Source organism: Amphiprion ocellaris, chromosome 9, assembly GCF_022539595.1.
Source record: "Amphiprion ocellaris isolate individual 3 ecotype Okinawa chromosome 9, ASM2253959v1, whole genome shotgun sequence".
Taxonomy (NCBI): domain Eukaryota; kingdom Metazoa; phylum Chordata; class Actinopteri; family Pomacentridae; genus Amphiprion; species Amphiprion ocellaris.
This window is the reverse complement of record NC_072774.1, coordinates 15,583,145-15,604,574: the sequence shown is the minus strand read 5'-3', so window position 1 is coordinate 15,604,574 and position 21,430 is coordinate 15,583,145. Positions and strand designations below refer to the sequence as shown.

Below are 21,430 nucleotides of genomic sequence, written 5' to 3'. Positions count from 1 at the left end.
TGGAGTTTCCAGTTTTTTCCAACTTAAGCATTCGTGTTACCCAAATGTAAATGTAAAACATGATTTTTGTCATTAGATGTACAATTTTTTTCTTTGTCTTAACACTGTTTGCAAAATAAACGAACAGAATAAATGTGGACCTCAGATGCACAGTGAAGCATTAAACCTAATTTTTTGCACTTTTGCAGTTTAAAGGGGCAAAATGTAATTTCAAATTGAAAAAAGCCACAAAAGCAACCCACCTTTACCGAAGCAGAGAGAAAAGTGAGATTTATCCCAAACAGTGCATCACTTCAACTACAGCTCAAACATTTTTTACAGTTTAATTTTTCATTGGTGGAAACAACCTGAATCGAACGCAGTGTTCTCAGTTTAATTCAATTCAGATCATTTATTCTTCTGTCAAGGGGCAATTTGATGCAGTGTGCAAGTACAGAAAAAAATCATTTATAATCATGAAACCAGCCTGACAATAGAAAAGAAGACAAAGGGAAACAAAGACAAATACACAAGGATTATAATACGATGCAAAAAAAACTAGCAGGCATCAGCAATGTAATTACAGGGGGAAAAGTTGATTGCATTGCAATTCATAGTGTCTTTCCTGATCATTCAGATGTTTAATATGTTGATGCACAGAAATTTTCTGCAAAAAGCTATATTGCAAATCAAATTTGACTGAAATACTTGAATGCTTCTCCCACCCCTGTGTGCCCATGAGGGTGTAAAGCTGTCATCATCATCCTACTGCTGACATTAATTATCAGATAGCACCATCTCGGCCTAAAGTCTCCAGGAAAATTTCTGTTGTTGACATTCTGGGTTTGTGGTTCCCAACATGTGGTCTGGGGGCTTTCAAGAGGGCTCCAAATATAAAGTAAATTTCACTGATTATTTCCCTCTTTAATATTGTGCAATGACAGCACAGAGTTACGTTTTCCTCACCATATGTTTGTCATTTCCCTTCTGTCGTCACCTCCAGCGCATACAGTCTGAGAAATTAGCCCTCTCTGACCACACTCTACTCTGTATTTGGGGTCTTTGGCATGAAAAAAAAGAAAGAAAAAAGCTCTGACAGCCTCAGGTTATTTAATTGGCTGCTCGGTATCAGAGCTGCTGTGGGACAGTGGGAGTGTGACGTGGAGGCAGAGGCAGCGATTGGAGGGCAGAGTGGAATTATAAGGAGAGGCTGAACCGGACTGAAGCGCCCCAAAGAGCAGCCGGCCTCAGATCTGGCACCGCAGCAGGACGCAGCACAAGTCTGAGGAGAACAAACCCTCCGCCTTCCTTCAACATGCATCCAACGAGACTCCTCATAACGCGGCAGTGACAAGTGTTTCCAAAGTGGCGAGTATTTATCCGTTTAAGCGAGCAGTGTTTGTGCGTAAAAGTCGAGGAGAAGCTGTGCGTATTTTCGTGCGCTTTTTTTTAAAACCACTTTTTCCTTCGCTGGGAGCCAAGAGAGCAGGCGGAGTTAAGCGTTTCTGGAGGATTTTTTTTTTCTTCTTCTTCTTTTCGAATCAAAGGGGAATATTTTAGTCCAAGTCTTTCCACCGACATGGAGTACACGTCATCCCCGAAACCGCAGCTCTCATCCCGGGCAAATGCTTTCTCCATAGCCGCCCTGATGTCCAGCGGGAAGCCCAGTAAGGACAAGGAGGCGGAGGAGAACACCATCAAGCCTCTCGGTAAGATGGGATAGAAAACTTATCCAGGTTTAATATTATATATTTTAGTTATAAAATATTGTGCCTCGAAAAAGTTTGAGGGATTTAAATAACTCCATATTGAAGCAAGAATAGGTTACAGAAATAAGAAAAGAAAAAAATGAAATTGCATGACGAGGAAACAGATTTAAACAAGAATTAAATGTGTGTGACTGAGACAGTCCTTTAATGCATTGCTAAAAAATCTAAGATAAGTCTTATAACCTGGCAGATATATTTAAAAGAGTAGTTATCAGTGTTCAAAATGAGAGTTTTGTTGCATCTGTGAAGAGACTGTTGATAAATTAACACATGAAATGGATTATTTTAGTTTGTTTAAATGGGAAATAATATGACCTTGTTTTAGGAATCGGATCTTTTTTTAGTTGTACGTGAAATATATGGCAACATGGGATGTTATTCTCTCCTCCACTGCATTTTTTAATTTTATTGTCTTATGAGGAACATTTGAAACTTTAAAAAAAAGGATTCGTTGTGTGTTTATTAAATGTTCAACTTTTAACAAAAAAAATCGGCTCAATGTGCCTGGGTTGCTTATTTTGATTTAATTTGTCTTATTATATTTAATAGTGAATAATACATGTGTATTAATAAAACATATAATCAGACAGGCTTTTAAAAACAGATATATAGATAATTTGAGTGACCCTACAAATAAGCTCCTTTCCATTAATGATAGACATGTTTTATAGATTCAAATATAAAATGTAGCTGTTGTCATTTTAGACACTGCAGTCCGGACTATTCATTTACACACAGCAGCATTTGTAGGATGTAATAATAACGACACTAAAATGCGTAAGACTATGAGATATTTTATCAGAATGGAAATTAAATTGCAGTTTTCTAAATGAGAATAATCTTGACTGTTTTTCCCTCCACGTTCGCCTTAAAAAAACAACAAAAAACAAAACAAAACAAACAGAGCAGTTCGTGGAGAAGTCTTCCTGCAACCAGCAGTCTCTGGCAGATCTGTCCTCTCTGGACGGCCACGGGGACTTCGGCGGGAGCGCGCCCACGGTGTGCACGGAGCCGCTCATCCCCACCAATCCCGGCATCCCCAGCGAGGAGATGGCCAAGATCTCCTGCAGCCTGGAGACCAAAGAACTGTGGGACAAATTCCACGAGCTGGGCACCGAGATGATCATCACCAAGTCTGGAAGGTAAAAAAAAAAAAAAAAAAAATTCCAATAAAATAAAACAAAAAGAGTGAGTTATTTTGAAATTATCTCAATTGTTAATTTGATCTGATAATAAACTAGAAAGACCAAATTCGAAACATTGAGCGATCACAGTAATATCAGATTACAGAGAAAGATATAAACACCTAAAATGAATTTTTAAAAAGTTCCTCTGTAGCTCTTTGGGATCTTTCTTCAGACGAAGCAACAACACAAACACACTGCACACACACTTTATCGATAGAAAACGCTGTGAAACGACAACTCATCTAATGTTTCAGAGTCTAGAGCCCCGTGAAAATAACACGCAGGTAACAGTCACAGTATTAACGCCACACAGTACACTGGTTTGTGCACATAGAATAAATTGATTCAATAAAACACACAAATATATGACAAAATAAAACGAGGCTTTATATGCCCAGACAAGATTCACTTGTGGGTATTTTATGCAACCTTTATATTCTGCACATTAAAAGCTGCCACTGACAACAATGAGGTCATGGTTTTAAAACCGTTTTGCAATTAAACGAATACACACGATCTGCATTTAACACGCTCATTCAGTTCTGTCAGACTTTAGATTTTTCACGTGGCTACATTTGGTTAGCGAAATTGCCAAGAAATAAAAAAACAGTAATAACTATGTACAATTTTTTTTTCTCCTGTACTATAGAGATGTAATTGGAACAGCATTTTACAGTAATCCTTAATTAATTGCATATAACATTCAGGAATATATGTATAAGAAAAAATCATTAAAAAATAGTCTTCTCTTGTGTTGGAAGGACGTGATCTCAATAGGCTGCTGTTTCCACCCTTACATTTTCTTTTAAAAAAGAAATACTGATGGACGTCTAACTTTTGCAGGATTTCTTATATGAGCGGTGCAATTAAAAATGTACTACAACAACTAATAGTAACCCAACAATAATGTGATTTTTCCAGCAACATAATAATAATAATAATAATAATAATAATAATAATAATAATAATAATAATAATAATAATAATAATAATAATAATAAAACTTGACACCATCAGGAGGATGTTTCCGACCATCCGGGTCTCTTTCTCGGGGGTGGACCAGGACTCCAAGTACATCGTGTTGATGGACATCGTCCCGGTGGACAACAAGCGGTACCGGTACGCCTACCACCGCTCCTCCTGGCTGGTAGCCGGCAAGGCGGACCCCCCTCTGCCCGCCAGGTACACACACCCAACCTGTTCATGTTACAGACACCATCTAGGCAAAAGGAAGAGGGTTAAAAAAAAATAAATAAATAAATAAATCTAAAAACAATGGGGAAAAGAAGGATTCATTGTATTTATTTATTTGTTTTTAAACATTTAACCATTGTTGGAGGCCTGGCTTTGAAGTTTTTAAAAAGATATGTAATATGACATTTTAAAAATTCTCTAGCTATAAAGTTAAAATAATCCGTATGTTTGTTATTAATTGGTGGCTGAATTAAATGTTGCCTATTTTTATTTCGACGAAACCTGAAGTGCATGAAAATAAGAATGTCAGCGAGTCCCACATTCACATCACAAATTGTTGTTTAAATATTATAGACAGAATGTGGTCCCCCTTTTTTTCTGGATTTTTTTTTCTTTTAGGTGAATATATTCAACAACTATAATAAAAAGAAAAGTGGGATGTGGGGCGTCACAGCCATAGCCTATAATTTAAACCAATGAAATAATTTAATCTTGAACCATCTGGGAACATTTATTCTACGCTGATTGATGTCAGTTTGAGCAATAAACCAGCTGAAACCGTGTTTTCACTAAGCATTAGTGACAATGAGGTCCAGGCTATTTGGGATATTTAATCATTTTTATTTAATTTTATTTTTCGGAGAATTAGGGGAATTTGACCACATTTAGCAAATTTATATTTGACAGTTAAATGCTTACATACTGTGGATATTTTATGTGCTAATTCCAGTATTTTTTGGATTTAAATAAGTGAAAATGTGATCACCTTTAGCAACAAAAATACAGATTTAGTGCTTGACTTATTAGAATCGGTCATAGCAGGTGTGCAAGGCAGCTTGGAAACAGTTAAGACATCAACTTTACAATGGGGAAAAAATACATAAAATGAAAATGTCTTTTTATGAAATCGAAAAAACAAAACATTTTTAGCACACGCATTTCTTGGGATAAATGAAGCAATGTATTCGGTTTACAAAATGTAAATCTCGATATTGGCGTGTTTTATGGGCAATGGGTTTTTGTTTTGGTTCTCCTAAACATATTTTTTCACTATTTATTTGTTTATGAAAAACTTCGTCTTTTTTAACTTAGAAACGGTTGCTAAGCGACTCGTTATTTGCCAGGTAGTGGGTCTCATGGCTGCGCGTTGATTGGATACGAAACTCTGCCTCTCAGCCAATCAGAGCGCTTCTTTTCTTCTTCTGCGACAGGTTGTACGTGCACCCGGACTCTCCGTTCACCGGGGAGCAGCTCATGAAGCAAATGGTTTCCTTCGAGAAAGTCAAGCTGACAAACAACGAACTGGACCAACACGGACATGTGAGCGCCTGCTTTTTTTCCTCCTCTTTTGTCTCGGGAAACTAAGAACAACATGTCTGGTATTAATCCCTGTTATAACGAACACTTATAGAGGCTTTGCTGTTACGAAACCCTGTGAAAATACTTTAAGGTGGCTAAATTTAAGGCAACAAAACCTGCTCAAGCTAACCACTGTACAGCCAAGTATGGTAATTAGCTAAATATGTTCACTAGCTTACTTTGACTTTCTGAGGCCTCTCTGTTAAAAGTTCTGGTGGATTTGTGGCTTACTTAGAAATGTAACACGTATGAAAACACATTTAGAATTGCAGTGCAGCGATGAGAAAACGGTCGGTGTGACTTTCTAGGCCTACTGACTCAAGCAAATTGCTCTTTTAATCCTCCTGTCACTGAAGGCATCACGATGGCAAGCACAAGCAGACCAGAAAAACAATGCACAGTAAAAAAAGAAAAAAAAAGTCCAAAAATAGCTTACTGACTCTATTTGCATGGATGTGTCCAATACAAATAGATTTCATGGTGAGCATGTGTCAAAGTATAGTAAAAGATCATTTAGCAGGATTTTTTTTAAAATGTATTTTATCAGTTAAATATGATGCTAAATTTACTTTAGAGGAAACATTGTACACTAAAAAGAGACATTCACAGCCATATTTATTTCAAGAGTTAATAAAAGAACTGAATAGTCACTACATTATTCTATTACTAATTAAATGCAGAACTAATATTCCCCCTTTTTATGACAAAACAAATTGTTTCTGTAATTCTACCAATGAACGGCTGAAATTTGGAAAATTCAGCAGCAGCAGCAGCAATACATGGGTGATATTTACCAGTCCGTCTTTCAGCCAGCTTCTACTGCTGATATTTCTGTCTTTACTGAGTGACATGCTACAGAAATGATTGAATCAAATAAAATAAATTTGTACTCTGTAGTTGCACATTAAAAATAGAGGTAACCTGAAATCAGAACAAACTAAAGCATTACTAAATAAATACATCCAATAATATCCGAAATGTACCATTCATGCCATTCGACATGAAGCTTAAGAAACTGCTAAAAAATAAAAGTAACATCCTTTTTTTAAAAAACGGAATAAAATTAAACATGCTTGGGTCTTTATAAACTAAATAATTGGCTCTAGAAATAAAAGAAAATATATGTGACTCCTTGTGTAACTAACAGAAACATCTGCATGACTGAAAGCGTCTGCACACACACATTACATTTGTTATTTTACTCTATATTTACTGGCCTAAATGAGTGGAGAAAGACAAATATAAACCATTTCTTGGGCTGCAGCCAGACAGTAATGATCGTGGAGGAAAACTCTCGCCCTGACGCTACAGCTGCTGCAGCACTAACAACTTTATCTGTTCACATTCTTCTCTTTCTTCCCGATCACTGCATTCCTGGCTTTGTCTTTTTATTCTTCATGTCTCCACACTGCATCCTAATCTCTCTCTTTCTCAACCTTGTGTTCCTCTTTTTTCCCTTTCAATGAAACCTGTACATTTGCTGCATATGAAGACTTTTTGTTCTGAAAATATTTATGCAAAGATCCTCAAAGAAGGTAGCAATTTCATAGGGCCATGTTGTGCTCAGTTAGAAAGGTCTTGAAATGACCGTTTCACAATTGTTTCTATGTTACTTTAGCATATTTATTCTAATTTTTATTATTTTGGTGACTGACTACTGGCAACATTTTAATACATTCATGAAATAAAAAATATCAGAAATACTAAGATTTAAACCTGGTGCTGCAGTTGTGGAGGTTTTTATCTTTGTCATCATATGAAATGTTCCCAGCTATCAAATGTTCAGATTTCCAGTATTTTGAAGCATTTTTAGGACTTTTTGTGCATGCTGAATTAAAATAGAACACAAAAATTCCTGACCTTTATAATGACCATGGGATTTATACAATTTAGGCAATTAAGAGCAATATTTTTACTAAACATGTTAAATATGAGGCTGAGATCCTCTATATTTTGGTTACTGTCAACAAAGCTCACAGACACAAAAACTAACAAAGTGTTGGTGCATCTGTCTTTGGCTGCAAGCTTTTAAATGTTTAAAAATGGCTCACAGATACACTGTTTAATTTAGAAAAAAGAGGCTCAGTAATTTTCTACAACAGCCAAGCACTATAATTTTGAGTAAATGTTCCTGAAACAGAGAGAAATGGTGCACTTGTTGGGGACTATTTTAGCTGCAAATTAATACACATTTCCAGCAGCAGGAGGGTGTGTGTGGGACTGAGTCAAAATAAACTGCAGTGTGTGTGTGTGTGTGTGTGTGTATGTTTGCGGTAATGAAGGGACATGTTGGCTGGTGCAACAGTATGGCTCACTGATATGTTTGTAATGGAGCTCTGTGGCACACCGAAACACGATGAATCAGGCTTTGAGTACACAAGCAACACTTGTTGATTCTTGACTTTTCATGAAATTTGCTGGCAGTAAGAAAAACATGAAAGATCCTTTCCCATTAGAGCAGCCTGACGGTGATCTTCATGTATTGTTTTTACCCCAGTTAGCCTGTGCGTCATGTCTGTCAGTCTATATTTCTCTGTAAGCTGATTCCCGCTCTCCTCATCCTCTGCAGATCATCCTGAACTCCATGCACAAGTACCAGCCACGAGTCCACATTATTAAGAAGAAGGACCACACGGCCTCACTGCTTAATCTCAAATCTGAGGAGTTCCGCACCTTTGTCTTCGTTGAGACCGTCTTCACCGCCGTCACAGCCTATCAAAACCAGCTGGTGAGTGATTGTTGGCTGATGCGGGCCAAAGGAGTCTGCCAAAACTATGCTAGTGGTTCCCATGAAATATAAAAATAGGTACAAGCTCCATTTAGTAGCTCTTCTGGCGCTTCATCAGCACATTGCACCGTCTGAGCACTTTAAGGGCTTCATAACCTTGTAGGCTTGAAAGTTAAGATTGAAAGTGCCCTCTTGACCTGAGGAAGATCATGTGATATCATGTGAAAGTTCTAGAATAGCTACTAATAAATTTGTGTTTATTACCATACCCAAACAGCACAAACAACAATACAATACAATCACCATAAAACCGGCAAAGACCTGACTGGTTGCTCTTTAAATACAGTCTCAGCTTGAGTTTTAAACAACCATAGTCCATTTGGAGAAAAAGGAGTTCCACATATTGATCACTTGAATAGTGACAGGATTTACAAAAGAGCCTCTTACCTGCAACCTGTGTTGCTAACTCAGAAACTCAGTGTCCACCTTGTCATTTCGCAATTTATGGACAAATGTAATGTCACCAAATTTAATAAATAGACCCAAGTACATTTGTTTTCTAAACATCTGAGCAGCAATGAGGATCTTACTGGCTTCCTATCGAAAGAAGTCTGTCCATAATTGTTGGAAAAAAATAATGGAAACATAAATGCTTTTCTACAGCACCCCCTGGTGTGCAGAAACCATTGTGTACAGATTGTTCATTTGCTCATGAACCAAACCTAAGATATATATCAATTGCAACATATAAGCTACAAATAAGTTAAAATTAGATGTTTATAGGTGCTATAGTTGTTTTTTAATTGGCCAGAATGCTCTCATGAAAGAGATTTTAATCTCAATGATACTTTTCATGGTTAAAAAGGATTAAGATAAAAGTATCTTCCAATTTTTGTTATTATCAATTGCATCATGTGTTTCTGCATCCTTCAAAACCTACAGGATAAAGCTAAAGCAACATGTAGTCAGAAATAAAGTATACTGCTGTTCCGAAGCTTTGCGTTTTTAAAGATCAAACTGAAATTTGTTACTTGGTGGACGTGGAATCTGGGAATCAGGATATGTACAATGGAGCATGCAAATTAATTTATTTAGAGAAAAGTGTGTTGAATATCCTATATTTTTACAAAGATAAATAAATTGTGTCATTCCGATTTTTACATTTATATTATACAAGGGTCCTCTTCAGTTTAAACCATAAACTTTGATTCTGGGATGCTTATAGGCTTTAAATAGAAGGATGTAAAATCAGGTGGAAACTGGCCAGACAGTGACAGCAGATAGATAAACTATATTAAGTTTGTTTTTGCAACCAACACTGAAAATCTCTTTTAATTTTTAGTATTTATCTATGATGGTAAGTTGTACAAGTTCAACCCACACCTTGTTTTGTAGCACAAGAGTAGGCATATTATTAAAAATGAATAAAAATAAATAGCTTTAAAGCCCAGACTTTACATGATGTTTGCCGTATTGTGATAACGTTACAGAGAAGCTTCATGAAGCAGAAAAGACAGAAACAGAGTGAGAAGAAAGCCTGACCCGCCTGACTTGTTTCGCTCTTCTCCTGCTGTGTTTTCACAGATAACCAAGCTGAAGATTGACAGCAACCCATTCGCCAAAGGTTTCCGGGACTCCTCGCGGCTGACAGACATGGAGAGGTACAGGGGATTCTGGGCCCTGCACTGTTTGTTTACCTCTGTCCTGATAAGATACACTAGGAGGGAGGAGCGTTAGATATCCAGGGTTGCTGCTCATTAGTAAATACAGAAGCTACACTGTTTATTTCTCTCTCTATGAAACAGATAATCCACGTTTAATATAATCTGTCCGTCTGTTTGTCTTTTTTTCACATCTTACCTTCTTGTTTTCACTCCTATTCCTTCCTTGTGAGTTTTTCTCTCCGTAGTCCTCTAATCTTCGCTTTGAACTTTTTCTTTATTTCCTTTTATCTTTCTTTCATTCACCCATTTGTCACACATCCTCTGTTCTTTCCTTCCTTGATTTTTTATTTTCATTTCTCTCTTTCTTTCTTTCTTTCTTTTCCATTGTTTTCTCTTTCTCTATGCACCCCTGCCTTTCTGTTTTTAATGTCATGTCTTCCTTTCTTTCATACTGTCTTTCTTACATTTTTTTACTTGTTTTTTTCTAGTTTTTCATTTTTTGCTTATCATCATTGTCTTTCTTTCTGTCTTTCTTTCTTTCTTTCTTTCTTTCTTTCTTTCCTGTCTTCCCTTCTTTCCTGTCTTCCCTTGTCTTTTCAAATCTGTTCAATTTTCAGTATTATTCTTATTTCTTTCTTGCTCATTTTCCTGTTTCTCTTTTTCTTTTTTAGTATTTTTGCCTTTCTTACCCTGTAGATAGATGTTGTGTTTTTATTTTATTATATTGTGCATAAACTAGACCAGCCTCTCTCTATGTCTCTGACACACACACACACACACACACACACACACACACATGCACACAGTTACAAATCGCCGTCCAAAGGATTTTTATGGATGCTGCCAAAACACACACTTCTCGTAATTCCCGATTCCGGCACTACGACCAAAATCAGCTGACAAAATCAAACCATCTGCCCATTTCCCTCAATCAAACATCCCAAACAGAGACCGCCGAAACACAGCCAGACACCCCCTGCAACCTTCCCCCCCATCCCTTCTCCTGCTCCTCCTCCTTCTTCTGTCTTTCTCTTTTTGAGGGCTGTGAATTAGACCTGATCAATTGATCTTCGGGAGCTGCAGAAATCACATTAGTCTGGAGTCAGCCACTGCACTAAAACACACTGTAATTCAATTGGCTGCAGTGACTGATTGAAGCCAGCATGCTCCGCCCCCTCCCTTCCTTGCTTCCCCCCTGCCCTGCTGTGCATTGTGGGAGTTCGCTGTGGCCTCTGCGCCGGAGGGGCCCAACGCTGATAAAAACACACACATTTGTACTCCTCTGCTGACAGATATTGCACTTTCCTAACCTAATTGGAGGGGCGGAGGCTGCGGAGGGGAAGGGGGGTTGCTAATGTGGACGCATGGCTCTCATGATGTAGACCACTTGCCTCTCTCTCCACCAACACACAAACACACATACACACACACACATGCACTACCTCCCCCAACAATTTGTGTCACTGTGTTTGAGAAGTGCTGTCTGACAAGACTCAAATGACCTAATGCACTTTGTGGGATTGTGAACACACACACCAAAATCTACATGCACAGTCGACACAAACATTAGAATATACAGATAGTCACACAAATTCAGATATGTTGACGAAAACAAACCTGCAAGCAAAAATACCTTGTGAATGCACCAAAATATTCAAAAGCGAGGAATAATATAATTGCTAGATGATACTGGTGTTACAGGTAAATCTGTGACCGATAAGATTCAGTGGCATTAAAGCTTGGCCTGGTGAAAAAATTAGCCAGTGCAATGTGTTTAAGATTGTTTAAAAAATATTCAAATTGTTTGTTTGTTTGTTTTTAAAGAAATTAACCACAGTGTTACAAATTATGTATCACAATTTTCTTCTACAGTTACTAAAATATGTGACTGTACATGGAAAAAATCTATTTATTTGTGATCATTAGAGTTTGTTTTATTTTGTACACGTACATTCTGTGACATTGCTGCTCTTCTGGTTACATGAAGGTTAACAGTAATGAAAATTTTAGTGAAATTCTGCAACATCTTTAGTATATGTTTATTTTGTTTTAGTTGTAAATATTCTGATATAGAAGCTAATTTGGTACAAATACAGGTGCATTGTATGTCCCACAGAAAATAAATATGGAAAATGGAAAAAAAGAGATTTATTTTGGGGCTCTCTCTTCGGCTTTTGCTGCAGGGAAAGTGTTGAGAATCTGATCCACAAGCACTCGTACGCCCGGTCGCCAATCCGAACCTACGCTGGGGACGAGGAGAACCTGAGCGAGGATGGACACGCCACACACACCAGAGGTGAGCACTCAAACGGAACATCATGTCAGCACAGATACAGCAGATCAGGTGGATCTTAGGATGAAGCTGGTGTTGTTCTGAATATTTGTTATTGTCAGAAAATCCCATCAAAAGTCAAAAACCAACAAAGTGTTACTGCATCTGTGGCTAAACATTGTAGTTACTTTAAAAAAAAAGCCTCAATGGTTTCCTCAAATGATTGGGCACTGTAGTTTAATATAAATTCATATTAATGCTATGAAAACAGAAGTATCTATTTCTATGTTTGACTGACAGATTTCATCTAGTGGTGACCATTTTGTCCACTAGTGACTTTATGTGGCAAGTAAACATGTCAAAAATGGTTTAAGAAAAGTATTTGTCCAGTATAGGTGTGAATGATTAGTTCAAAATACATAGTAATGCTGGTAATATACTATGTAATCAGTATATTTGGACATCACTGGAGCTTTACAGTACAGAAGTAAAGGACATGAGTTCTGTTTTTTTTATTTGTTGGCAGCCAGAAAAATACAATATTTTGCAAGCCTCATCTTAAAACTTATTTGCATACCGACCCAGTGTTTATATTCTCACCTTGTCTCCTCCAGGTTCAGCGTTCACTGCTTCAGACAACCTTTCCCTGAGCTCCTGGGTCACCACCACCTCCGGCTTCTCGGGCTTCCAGCACCCACAGTCCCTGTCGGCCATGGGCACCGGCACCGCCTCCCTGCCTCACCCCATCCAGGGCTCCCTGCCGCCCTACAGCAGGCTGGGCATGCCGCTGACGCCCACCGCTCTGGCTGGAACCATGCAAGGCAGCGGTCCATCCTTCCCCTCCTTCCACATGCCCCGCTACCACCACTACTTCCAGCAGGGGCCCTACGCCGCCATCCAGGGACTCCGCCACTCCTCCACTGTCATGACACCCTTCGTATGACTTGGTCCTGCAGAGGAGACAGCCGAACCTCGCCCTGACGCTCACCCACCTTATTTCTCCACTCCGGCTCATCACTCCTCATCCAGTTTGTATCTTACCCCCTGGTCTTTGTAAATAGCTCACCTGCAATGAGTGAGGTGATGATAATGACATGAAGAGGATGAGGTGTACTGACAGCCAATCAAAGGCGGACTGTGGCACCCTCCTTAGGACCTGCGGAAACACCAGCAGATCCTGTGGTTTCTATGAACACTTCAGAGACATTGTACAAACACTTCCAACCTCAGTACAAACTATACAACCTAAAGCAAGATGATAGCAGGAGCATGTTTGATCCTGGCCTTTGAAGAACAGAAAGTGGATCCTCAACTCATTTAACAATAAGTAGAAGTGTCTCCCTTTTAACTTTTATCAGTTGTAACGCGGTCTCTACGAAGGCTTTAAAGATGGCAGGCTGCTGTGTAATTCTTCAGACTGAAACTCATCTGATGCTACAGTACGTTAGACACCAAACATTTCAATGTATCAGACAGGCGGAGAAGCCATCTCAGCTTTCCGCTGTTTTTGAGAAAGCCAGCCATATGTAGAGTTCAAACTTACAACTCCACACTGTTGAAAATATTGTCAGAAGCGTACGTGAAAATGAACTGTACAAAAACAAACGTGCCACATTTACTCATAAGAAAATTCTCACTGTATAGTGCCAAAAAAAAAAAGAAAAAAATCATAGGACGCATGCTGACCGCAGTAGACAAACACACTTGGTAAACTTTATATTGAAGAATATGGTATGAATGAGCTTGTCTGTGAAAGGGTGAAGGATTTTTGCTTTGTTTAAAGGCCCGGGCACACCAAATATTAAATCGGTTACTTTTATTGGAAGCAGTGGCTACACACATGGACTCCTGGGGGTGAAGTGTTCAAAATGAATATATTAAGAGAGCTGGACTGCTGCTGCTGAGTTGTCCAGGTGGCAACTCACAGTATTGCACATAAAAAAAAAAAATCCCATAGACTACCATTACACAGGACATAAATTTAGTCGAGCCAATGACATCAGAGAGCAGGGGGAATAAAACTGAAGCCCACACACTATTCACACCTGTGCTAATGGACTTGCTAACTGTTAGCTCTAAGAATTCTAAAATGTTTTCTGTAACACTAAATCATGAAGCAAATACTGTAAAATCCTGAGAGCAAAATGTTAGCGAGAAGCAAGCAGCAGTAAATGCAAAGAAATGTAAAGAGTTATTGTGACAAACTGGCACTAGCATGCTTGTTGTCATGTAAGATGATAGTTTCCACTCTACAGTAGTTTACCAGTGAGCTCTGTTTGACCATTTCTATTGTAATTCTTGACACAAAGAATCCACACACCTAGTTTGGTCAGATATGTGTCGGTAAAGAAGCAGCTTCACAAATAAACACCTCAAAAAAACACAATTTAAAACAAGCCATATTTGCTGTTTTCACAAAGACAGATGGATGAATTTTGTTGTGTCACTGTGTGGTGTGCCTGGGCCTTAACTTCTAAGAGACGTTCAAAAGCATCTGTTTCAAAATAGCCATATTTTAATTCACTACTTTGATTTACTTAAGTGAAACTGACTGAAAATGTAGCTCTTACAAACACTGACCCCAAACAGGTTGGATTAGAAGACGTTCATTGTAATCTGTTTTATGTCAGAATTTAGAGAAACAGTAACAGTGTGAGTTCACATTTTTCATTGTAAAGAGCTGAAACTTCGACTCTACCACATTTTCAGCTCTGTGAAACCTCTTAAGCATTCGGTCTTCAGCAGGTGTTATCCATCTGATTCATGGCTGCGTCAGAGCATGCCGACAGGTCGTCCACACCTGGAAATAATGGCTCTCTGCAGCATCATTTAAAGCATGCAGAGCTGGAAGCTGCCAGAGTCAATAAACACAGGGCTGTTTGCTTAAATTGCATCTCTATCAGAGTATATGTCAATTACCAACAAATTTCAGCTCATAAAAATGACAAAATATTCACATTTGTTCCCTGTAAAATGTCAGAAATTGGTGAGAAATAACAAAAAGCACAGAATGTAACACATTCAAAGGCCAAAATATGAGTTTATGACAAAAAGAAGCATGAAATCATCACATTTGAGAAGTTACAACCAGTGAGCATTTGGAATTTTTTGATTAAGTGATTACAAAAGCATCAGCTGGCTAATTTTAATTTGTTAAATTTTAATCACTTCAGCTAAGAATTTCTCTAAAAAACACGACTTAAGGGACCCCTATCAAAAATGTTTCTGTCTGTGAAAACCTTCAACATCCAGTTTTAATCAGTTGTACCCAAAACATGAAAAATTTCCCTTAACAGTTAGATTATATATATTATGATGCAGAATCATTTTTACCACTAAAGTTTAATCATATTGGAAAGAAGTAGAAATGATGAAATAATCTCACTGTACTCACTGAACTAGGACACAGTATTTGACAAAATGTCTTTGCAGCGATGAGTCACATCATGCACAAAATCAGCATTTCTCTGTTTCTTCATAAAAAATCACTGAAATGCATCAAAGGGGCGTTCGCTTCATTAAAGGTCTCACTTTTGATGCTGTTTTGTCGCCGCATGACGATCAGTGCAAAGAACTGTGTGAAAAAATATTCATACGTGTATTTAAGAGCAACATGAGCTGGTTAACCAAAACACTGTAAATGTCCTACTTATTCCACATTTTTACATCACGTTAAGCCGGATACAGAAGAACATGGACATAAGGGTTGCAGGGAAGATGATTTTATCTCATCTGTTTGGTGAGCAGGACAAAGCATTCCTTTGTTTTAGAAATAAAATCTAGGTCTTTTTCTGATGTACAGCCTGAGCTGAGTGTTGAGTCCCATCATTGTAAAGGTTCAAACACCTCTGAGTCTCGACTTACCACTGAAAATTATCTCTTTTTAAAAATGTTTTGTTCCCTTTTGTATGCCATGATCTGAATACCACACCCAACGAGATTGTGTTTTTATGATTTTTAAGTGCAATATATTTATTTTGCTCTCTGGAAATAATGTGTAATGTACTAAGCTGCATTTTAAAAAAGTAGTTATTTGTAAACCATGAGAAATATATATATCACCACCAAAACGCTGTTTTTTCTTCTTTTTTTTTTACTCTCTGGAAATATGTTCTCTAGCAATGAATGCCATATTATCAGTAATAAATTAAAACATGAAGTTATCTAAAAACACGTTACTGTATTACTCAACATGTTAATTAGCAAAGTTTGTCATTTGTAGGCAAAAACACAGCTTTCCGTTGCTTTTAAGCTGCTTCAACATATCCTACAGCGACACCTAGTGGTCAACGTACAACACATGTTCAGTTCATAGTTTTGAAAGAGCTTAAACTGTAACTCTATTGCTTTAGCAGTCATACTGATCTGAAACTTCAAATTCACCATCAGATGGACCACAAGCTTTAACCAGAATGTTTTTTACACTTATACAATTTTAAAATTAAAACCATTTTCTTAAATGAGATAATCTTTCAGACTGTAAAGGAGCAAATTCTGTATATTGTAAGACCTAACACACATACTGTTGATGTTTTCCCCTTAAATATTAAGATTTGCACAACCAGTAAATTTGTAATGAGGCTGGCACAACCTCTCACAACTGAGAAAGTAGTCTATCTTAGTTTAAAACAGTAATATTGTAAAATAAATAAATGACAGCTGCACTCAAAAGGCAGATGTCTTAAATAATATAATACTGAAAAAGGTTACAAATGCAGTGAAGGCATCTGTAATTAAACTGTAAAATAAAAAAGGGGTCAAAATCACAGGTGTTACCGATAACATTAACGACATAATTTAATTGAACTGAAACTGAAGCTAACTGATACTCAGCAGCTGTTAATTATATTCTTTACGCCTGTGCTTTAAGTGACTGATTTGCTTCCACAGAGCAAGTCATGTGTGATATAAATGGTCTTCACATGATTATACAAACTCCGTCAGCATTAAAACATTAAACCAGGTATGAAATAGATTTTCCATGCTTCATGTTTTGACTTGTCACTTAATGACATTGTTTAGTGGAAAACACAGATGAAGAGAGATTCGTGAACATGTTTACATCCTGAGTATGATCAGGCAGGTTTTGGAATATCTCAGTTTTGTTTTGTGCATGTAAAAACTAACTGAAGAGCTCATATAAAAACCAGGACACATCGGTGCAACATCTTGTCCATGTTTCTGAGCATTGTCTACCATGTGTATAGAGGTTAATCTGTAGTTTGACTGAAAACTACAAACTTGAAAGTTTGACTTCAGTAATGCATTGACTCCTGTAGAGTGGTAAACAATATATCAGAGTTAACTATAAACTGCTGAAGTAACTCACTGGCAAAGTGCTTACCAGAAGAAAACACAGTAACTTCATTTGTGCCCAGACTTTTGTGAAAACATGTTTCTGACTCTGACATATGTTTTATTTTAGAATTTTTCGATTTCAGCAGCATTTTAAAGTAAAACAGAGCTAAAAGGCAAGACACATACACTACTGTTCAAAAGTTTCGGGTCACTTAAAAATGTCCTTACTTTTGAAAGCAAACTTTTTTTCAATGAAGATAACATTGAATTAATCAGAAATACAGTCTAGACAATTTTAATGTGGTAAATGACTATTCTAGCTGGAAACGGCTGACTTTTAATGGAATATGTACATAGGGGTACAGAGGCCCATTTCCAGCAACCATCACTCCTGTGTTCTATTGCTACATTGTGTTAGCTAATCATGTTGAAAGGCTAATTGATGATTAGAAAACCCTTGTGCTAATTAGAGAAGCTATAAAACTGGCCTTCCTTTGAGCTCGTAGAGTATCTGGAGCATCAGCATTTATGGGTTTGATTATAGTCTCAAAATGGCCAGAAAAAGAGAACTTTCTTCTGAAACTCAACAGTCTATTCTTGTTCTGAGTAATGAAGGCTATTAAATGCAAGAAATTGCCAAGAAACTGAAGATTTCCTACAATGGTGTGTACCTCTCCCTTCAGGAGAACAGGACAAGCAGGCTTTAATTAGAATAGAAAGAAAAGCGGGAGGCCCCGGTGCACAACTAAGCAAGAGGACAAGTACATTAGAGCCCTCAGTTTGAGAAAAAGATACCTCACAGGTCCTTAACCGGCAGATTCATTAAGTCATACCCGCAAAGCAACAGTCTCAACATCCACAGTGAAGAGGCAACTCCAGGATGCTGGCCTTCTACGCAGAGTGGAAGAAAAAGTCCCATCTGAGACTGGCCACTGAAAGGAAAAGATTAAGATGGGCAAAAGAACACATACATTGGACAGAGGAAGACTGAGGAAAAAAATGTTATGGACAGATCAATCTAAGTTTGAGGTGCTTGGATCACAAAGAAGAACATCTGTGAGACGCAGAACAAGTGAAAAGATGCTGGAGGAGTGCCTGATGCCATCTGTCAAGCCTGGTGGAGGTAATGTGATGGTGTGGGACTGCTTTGGTGCTGGTGAAGAGGGAGATTTGCACAAAGTAAAAGGGATTTTTCTTTAAAAAAAAAAAAAAAAGAAAAAGAAAAAGCAAGATGGCTAAAAAGGTGCTTAAACATCCACTCAAGAACCTTGAGGAGTTGTTCAATTACTAAGAATCACTTTTTCTGTTGAAATCTATTATATGCCATAATGTACTATAATGCTAATAGACCTGGCAAGTAAAATGCATAAAAAGTGCCTTGAAATAGGGGCATTGCAATGTTGTACATTTACATTTTGGGCATTTTGCCGATGCTTTTATGAAGGTAATCGAAGAATATGAGCAAACATTATAATAATGCTTGATGTTGCAGTTTGAATGGGTTAAAAATGTCCATTCGTTACTGAAAAAAATAAAACAAACACGATGTTGGAAACGAATCCAGCACACAATAAAGTTCTATCACACTCAGCTGCATCTTTAATCCTAATCCACAGGCTGGAAACACACCCATATATGCACTATTAACTCTGGTGCACACACTCACACACTTGTATAAACGCACACACATGCCCGTCCATCACCAGAACCATCATCCGCCACCGCAGACGAACTGACGGATCGATGGCTGGACGTTAGTCACTGTTTCACCAGGAAGAAGGCCCCACTTCTGTCCTGATAAGAATCGGTTACATCCTTCGAAAATAAATAAATAAACAAATAAATAACATCCAGCGTGGCTCTGATTGGATTAAAGGGAGAGGGGAAGGGCAAGACAAGCCACCGTGAGGTATGGCCCAACAAATTGGAGCTAACAGTCGGGCCAGAGAGTCCATTTTGGGGCATAATTTACACAGTGAGGAGCATGAGCTGAATCTAATGTCATTTCCATCAATTTTGCATTTTGGCCCTTTTTTCCTTCCCTTGGGCTTTTAGCGGTCATTTGAATCGTCTGGCGGAGGACAGCCGGCGAGCATTACAATGTCAGGGACGACATTTACGACATTTAGCGCGGCAGCAGAGTGAGATGAGGTTCTTTACAGTGTGGTGACTGGCTGCAGTACGGCAGCGTCTATCCACCGCTGCACCATCTTGCAAATGGCTAACAATATGCTAATAGGTTAAGAGTACAGAATCGCCCCAGACAAGCCGCTTAATGGATGTTTTATCTGCAGGTCAAGAGTCTCATCAGTTGCAATCTCTCCTGACAAGATGTGCCAAGTCAAATTTAGCGATAAAGTGCTTTTAACAAACAGGCCACAAAGTGCTTCCGGCAGGACAAAGGACATGACACACGGAAGAGTTTGTGCTGAAATGTGAAACCTGTTGGCAAACAATGAAAAATCGTTCTAGAAAAAATACACCTTGAAAGCAAAGTTGCGTGAGGACAAACAGAGTGGACAGGACTTCCTGATAGAGCTCGAGCTAATTTATCTCCCTGCCCGCAAAATGGGCGGATTTCTGCTCAAGAGCAAATGATCATTTTGCCACAGGCTTCTAAGACCAAATATTGTCTGACATTGAGGCTGCTGCAGCGGTTTCCAGATTTCAACTGATATATTTAAATTTAGTTATTAGATTGACATAATGATATAACCTGAAAGCAGTAGAGAAGAGTACATACAGTGCCTGACTTTAGACATGCACTTCACCATATTTCAGGGGTATTTTATAGCACTGCTTTTATCTGGCAGCAGAGTCTGACTAACAAATCATTATATTCAAACCAAGGCTAAGTTGTAAAATTTATACTACAGTACAGAATGTCTGTTAATGCATCAGTTAAAGTAATCTAGAAATATATACTTCCTCTACACTGTAAAAAAAATTGTTTTTACGGTAAAATTCCAGCAGCTGTGGTTGCCAGAATGCTACCGTGAAATTACGGTAAAACATTTTCTACATTTACGGTAAAGAAATGTATTGATACTGTTGGTTTTAGGGTTAAAAGATGTGCTTCGTTCCATATTTTACTGTAAAAAAACATTTTTAACCTTTAAAAATTTAAACTTACATGAAAAAACCATATAAAATAAAATGTGTGTAACTTATAAATATTACAGCATGCTTCCATTATCAGTACAACAGTTAGTGTATTTATGTATGTATTTTGAGCAAAAATTGCAGTTAAAGCTGTCATAAATATTAAACCATATGTTTGTTATTAACACAAAAGTACATCAGTTTGATTGGTAACAAACTATATTCTTTACATGTAATAAATGAATTGAATTGCCATGTTACTTGTCATAAATATTACATCATGTTTCCGTTACCAGTATGACAATATGTACATTTAACTGGGGAAAACTGTATTCTTTTCGAAAATTAAATGCAAAAATGACAGTATTGTTATACATATTATTTTCCATTAAGAACTGTGCAGGAGTCAGGAAATGTATTTTTTTCAAGAGAAAAAAATCTGAAAAACACTATTTTCTCCTGATTATTTACTTACAGTGATTCGGTGTTATATAAACTGTATCAAACCGTTCAAGCTTTTACAGATTTTTAGTGTCACAGTTTGACAGTTTTTCACCGTAAAATTTACGAGCATTTTTTACACTCTGTAAGGCCATTTAAAAGAGTACTTTAATTTCAACTTTCTACTTGTGTCCAGTGAATTAAATCGTATCCTGTTACACACCAACAACCAGAGGGAAACATTACTTGAAGCATGTAAGTCTAAAATTTGCCTTATTTTAGCTCTGCTTTGGCCTCCACCACCTCCTAAGAGAGTGATCTGGCTCTTCAGCTGCAATTTGTAGCTTAATTGTGTTTTTTTTTTCTTTTTGCATTAAACAATGAAAATTGACCCTTCCAGAGAAAGAAAATCAAGCAAATCTAAAGAGTGAGGAGCT

General features: G+C 37.6%; 1 protein-coding gene across 2 annotated transcripts; it reads left to right on the top strand.

Moving 5' to 3' along the window:
* Positions 1–1,055: 1,055 nt before the first annotated feature.
* tbx20 (T-box transcription factor 20) lies at positions 1,056–16,222 on the top strand. 2 transcript variants are annotated; one of them, XM_023299742.3, is made up of 8 exons: positions 1,056–1,688; positions 2,653–2,890; positions 3,953–4,117; positions 5,341–5,449; positions 8,058–8,216; positions 9,801–9,877; positions 12,061–12,176; positions 12,767–16,222. In XM_023299742.3, exons 1-8 carry the CDS (start codon positions 1,559–1,561, stop codon positions 13,093–13,095), a joined length of 1,323 nt encoding a protein of 440 aa, XP_023155510.1. In that variant the 5' UTR covers positions 1,056–1,558; the 3' UTR covers positions 13,096–16,222. The 2 variants fall into 2 exon arrangements, with proteins under 2 accessions (XP_023155510.1, XP_023155511.1); XM_023299743.3 differs by having other exon boundaries at positions 1,058–1,688; positions 12,064–12,176.
* Positions 16,223–21,430: the final 5,208 nt, after the last annotated feature.

Coding starts and splice junctions, on each gene's coding strand:
- tbx20 (XM_023299742.3), top strand. CDS start 1,559: ATGGAGTACACGTCATCCCCGAAACCGCAGCTCTCATCCCGGGCAAAT. Junction 1,689..2,652: donor GAACACCATCAAGCCTCTCG/GTAAGATGGGAT, acceptor CAAAACAAACAG/AGCAGTTCGTGGAGAAGTCT. Junction 8,217..9,800: donor CAGCCTATCAAAACCAGCTG/GTGAGTGATTGT, acceptor GTGTTTTCACAG/ATAACCAAGCTGAAGATTGA.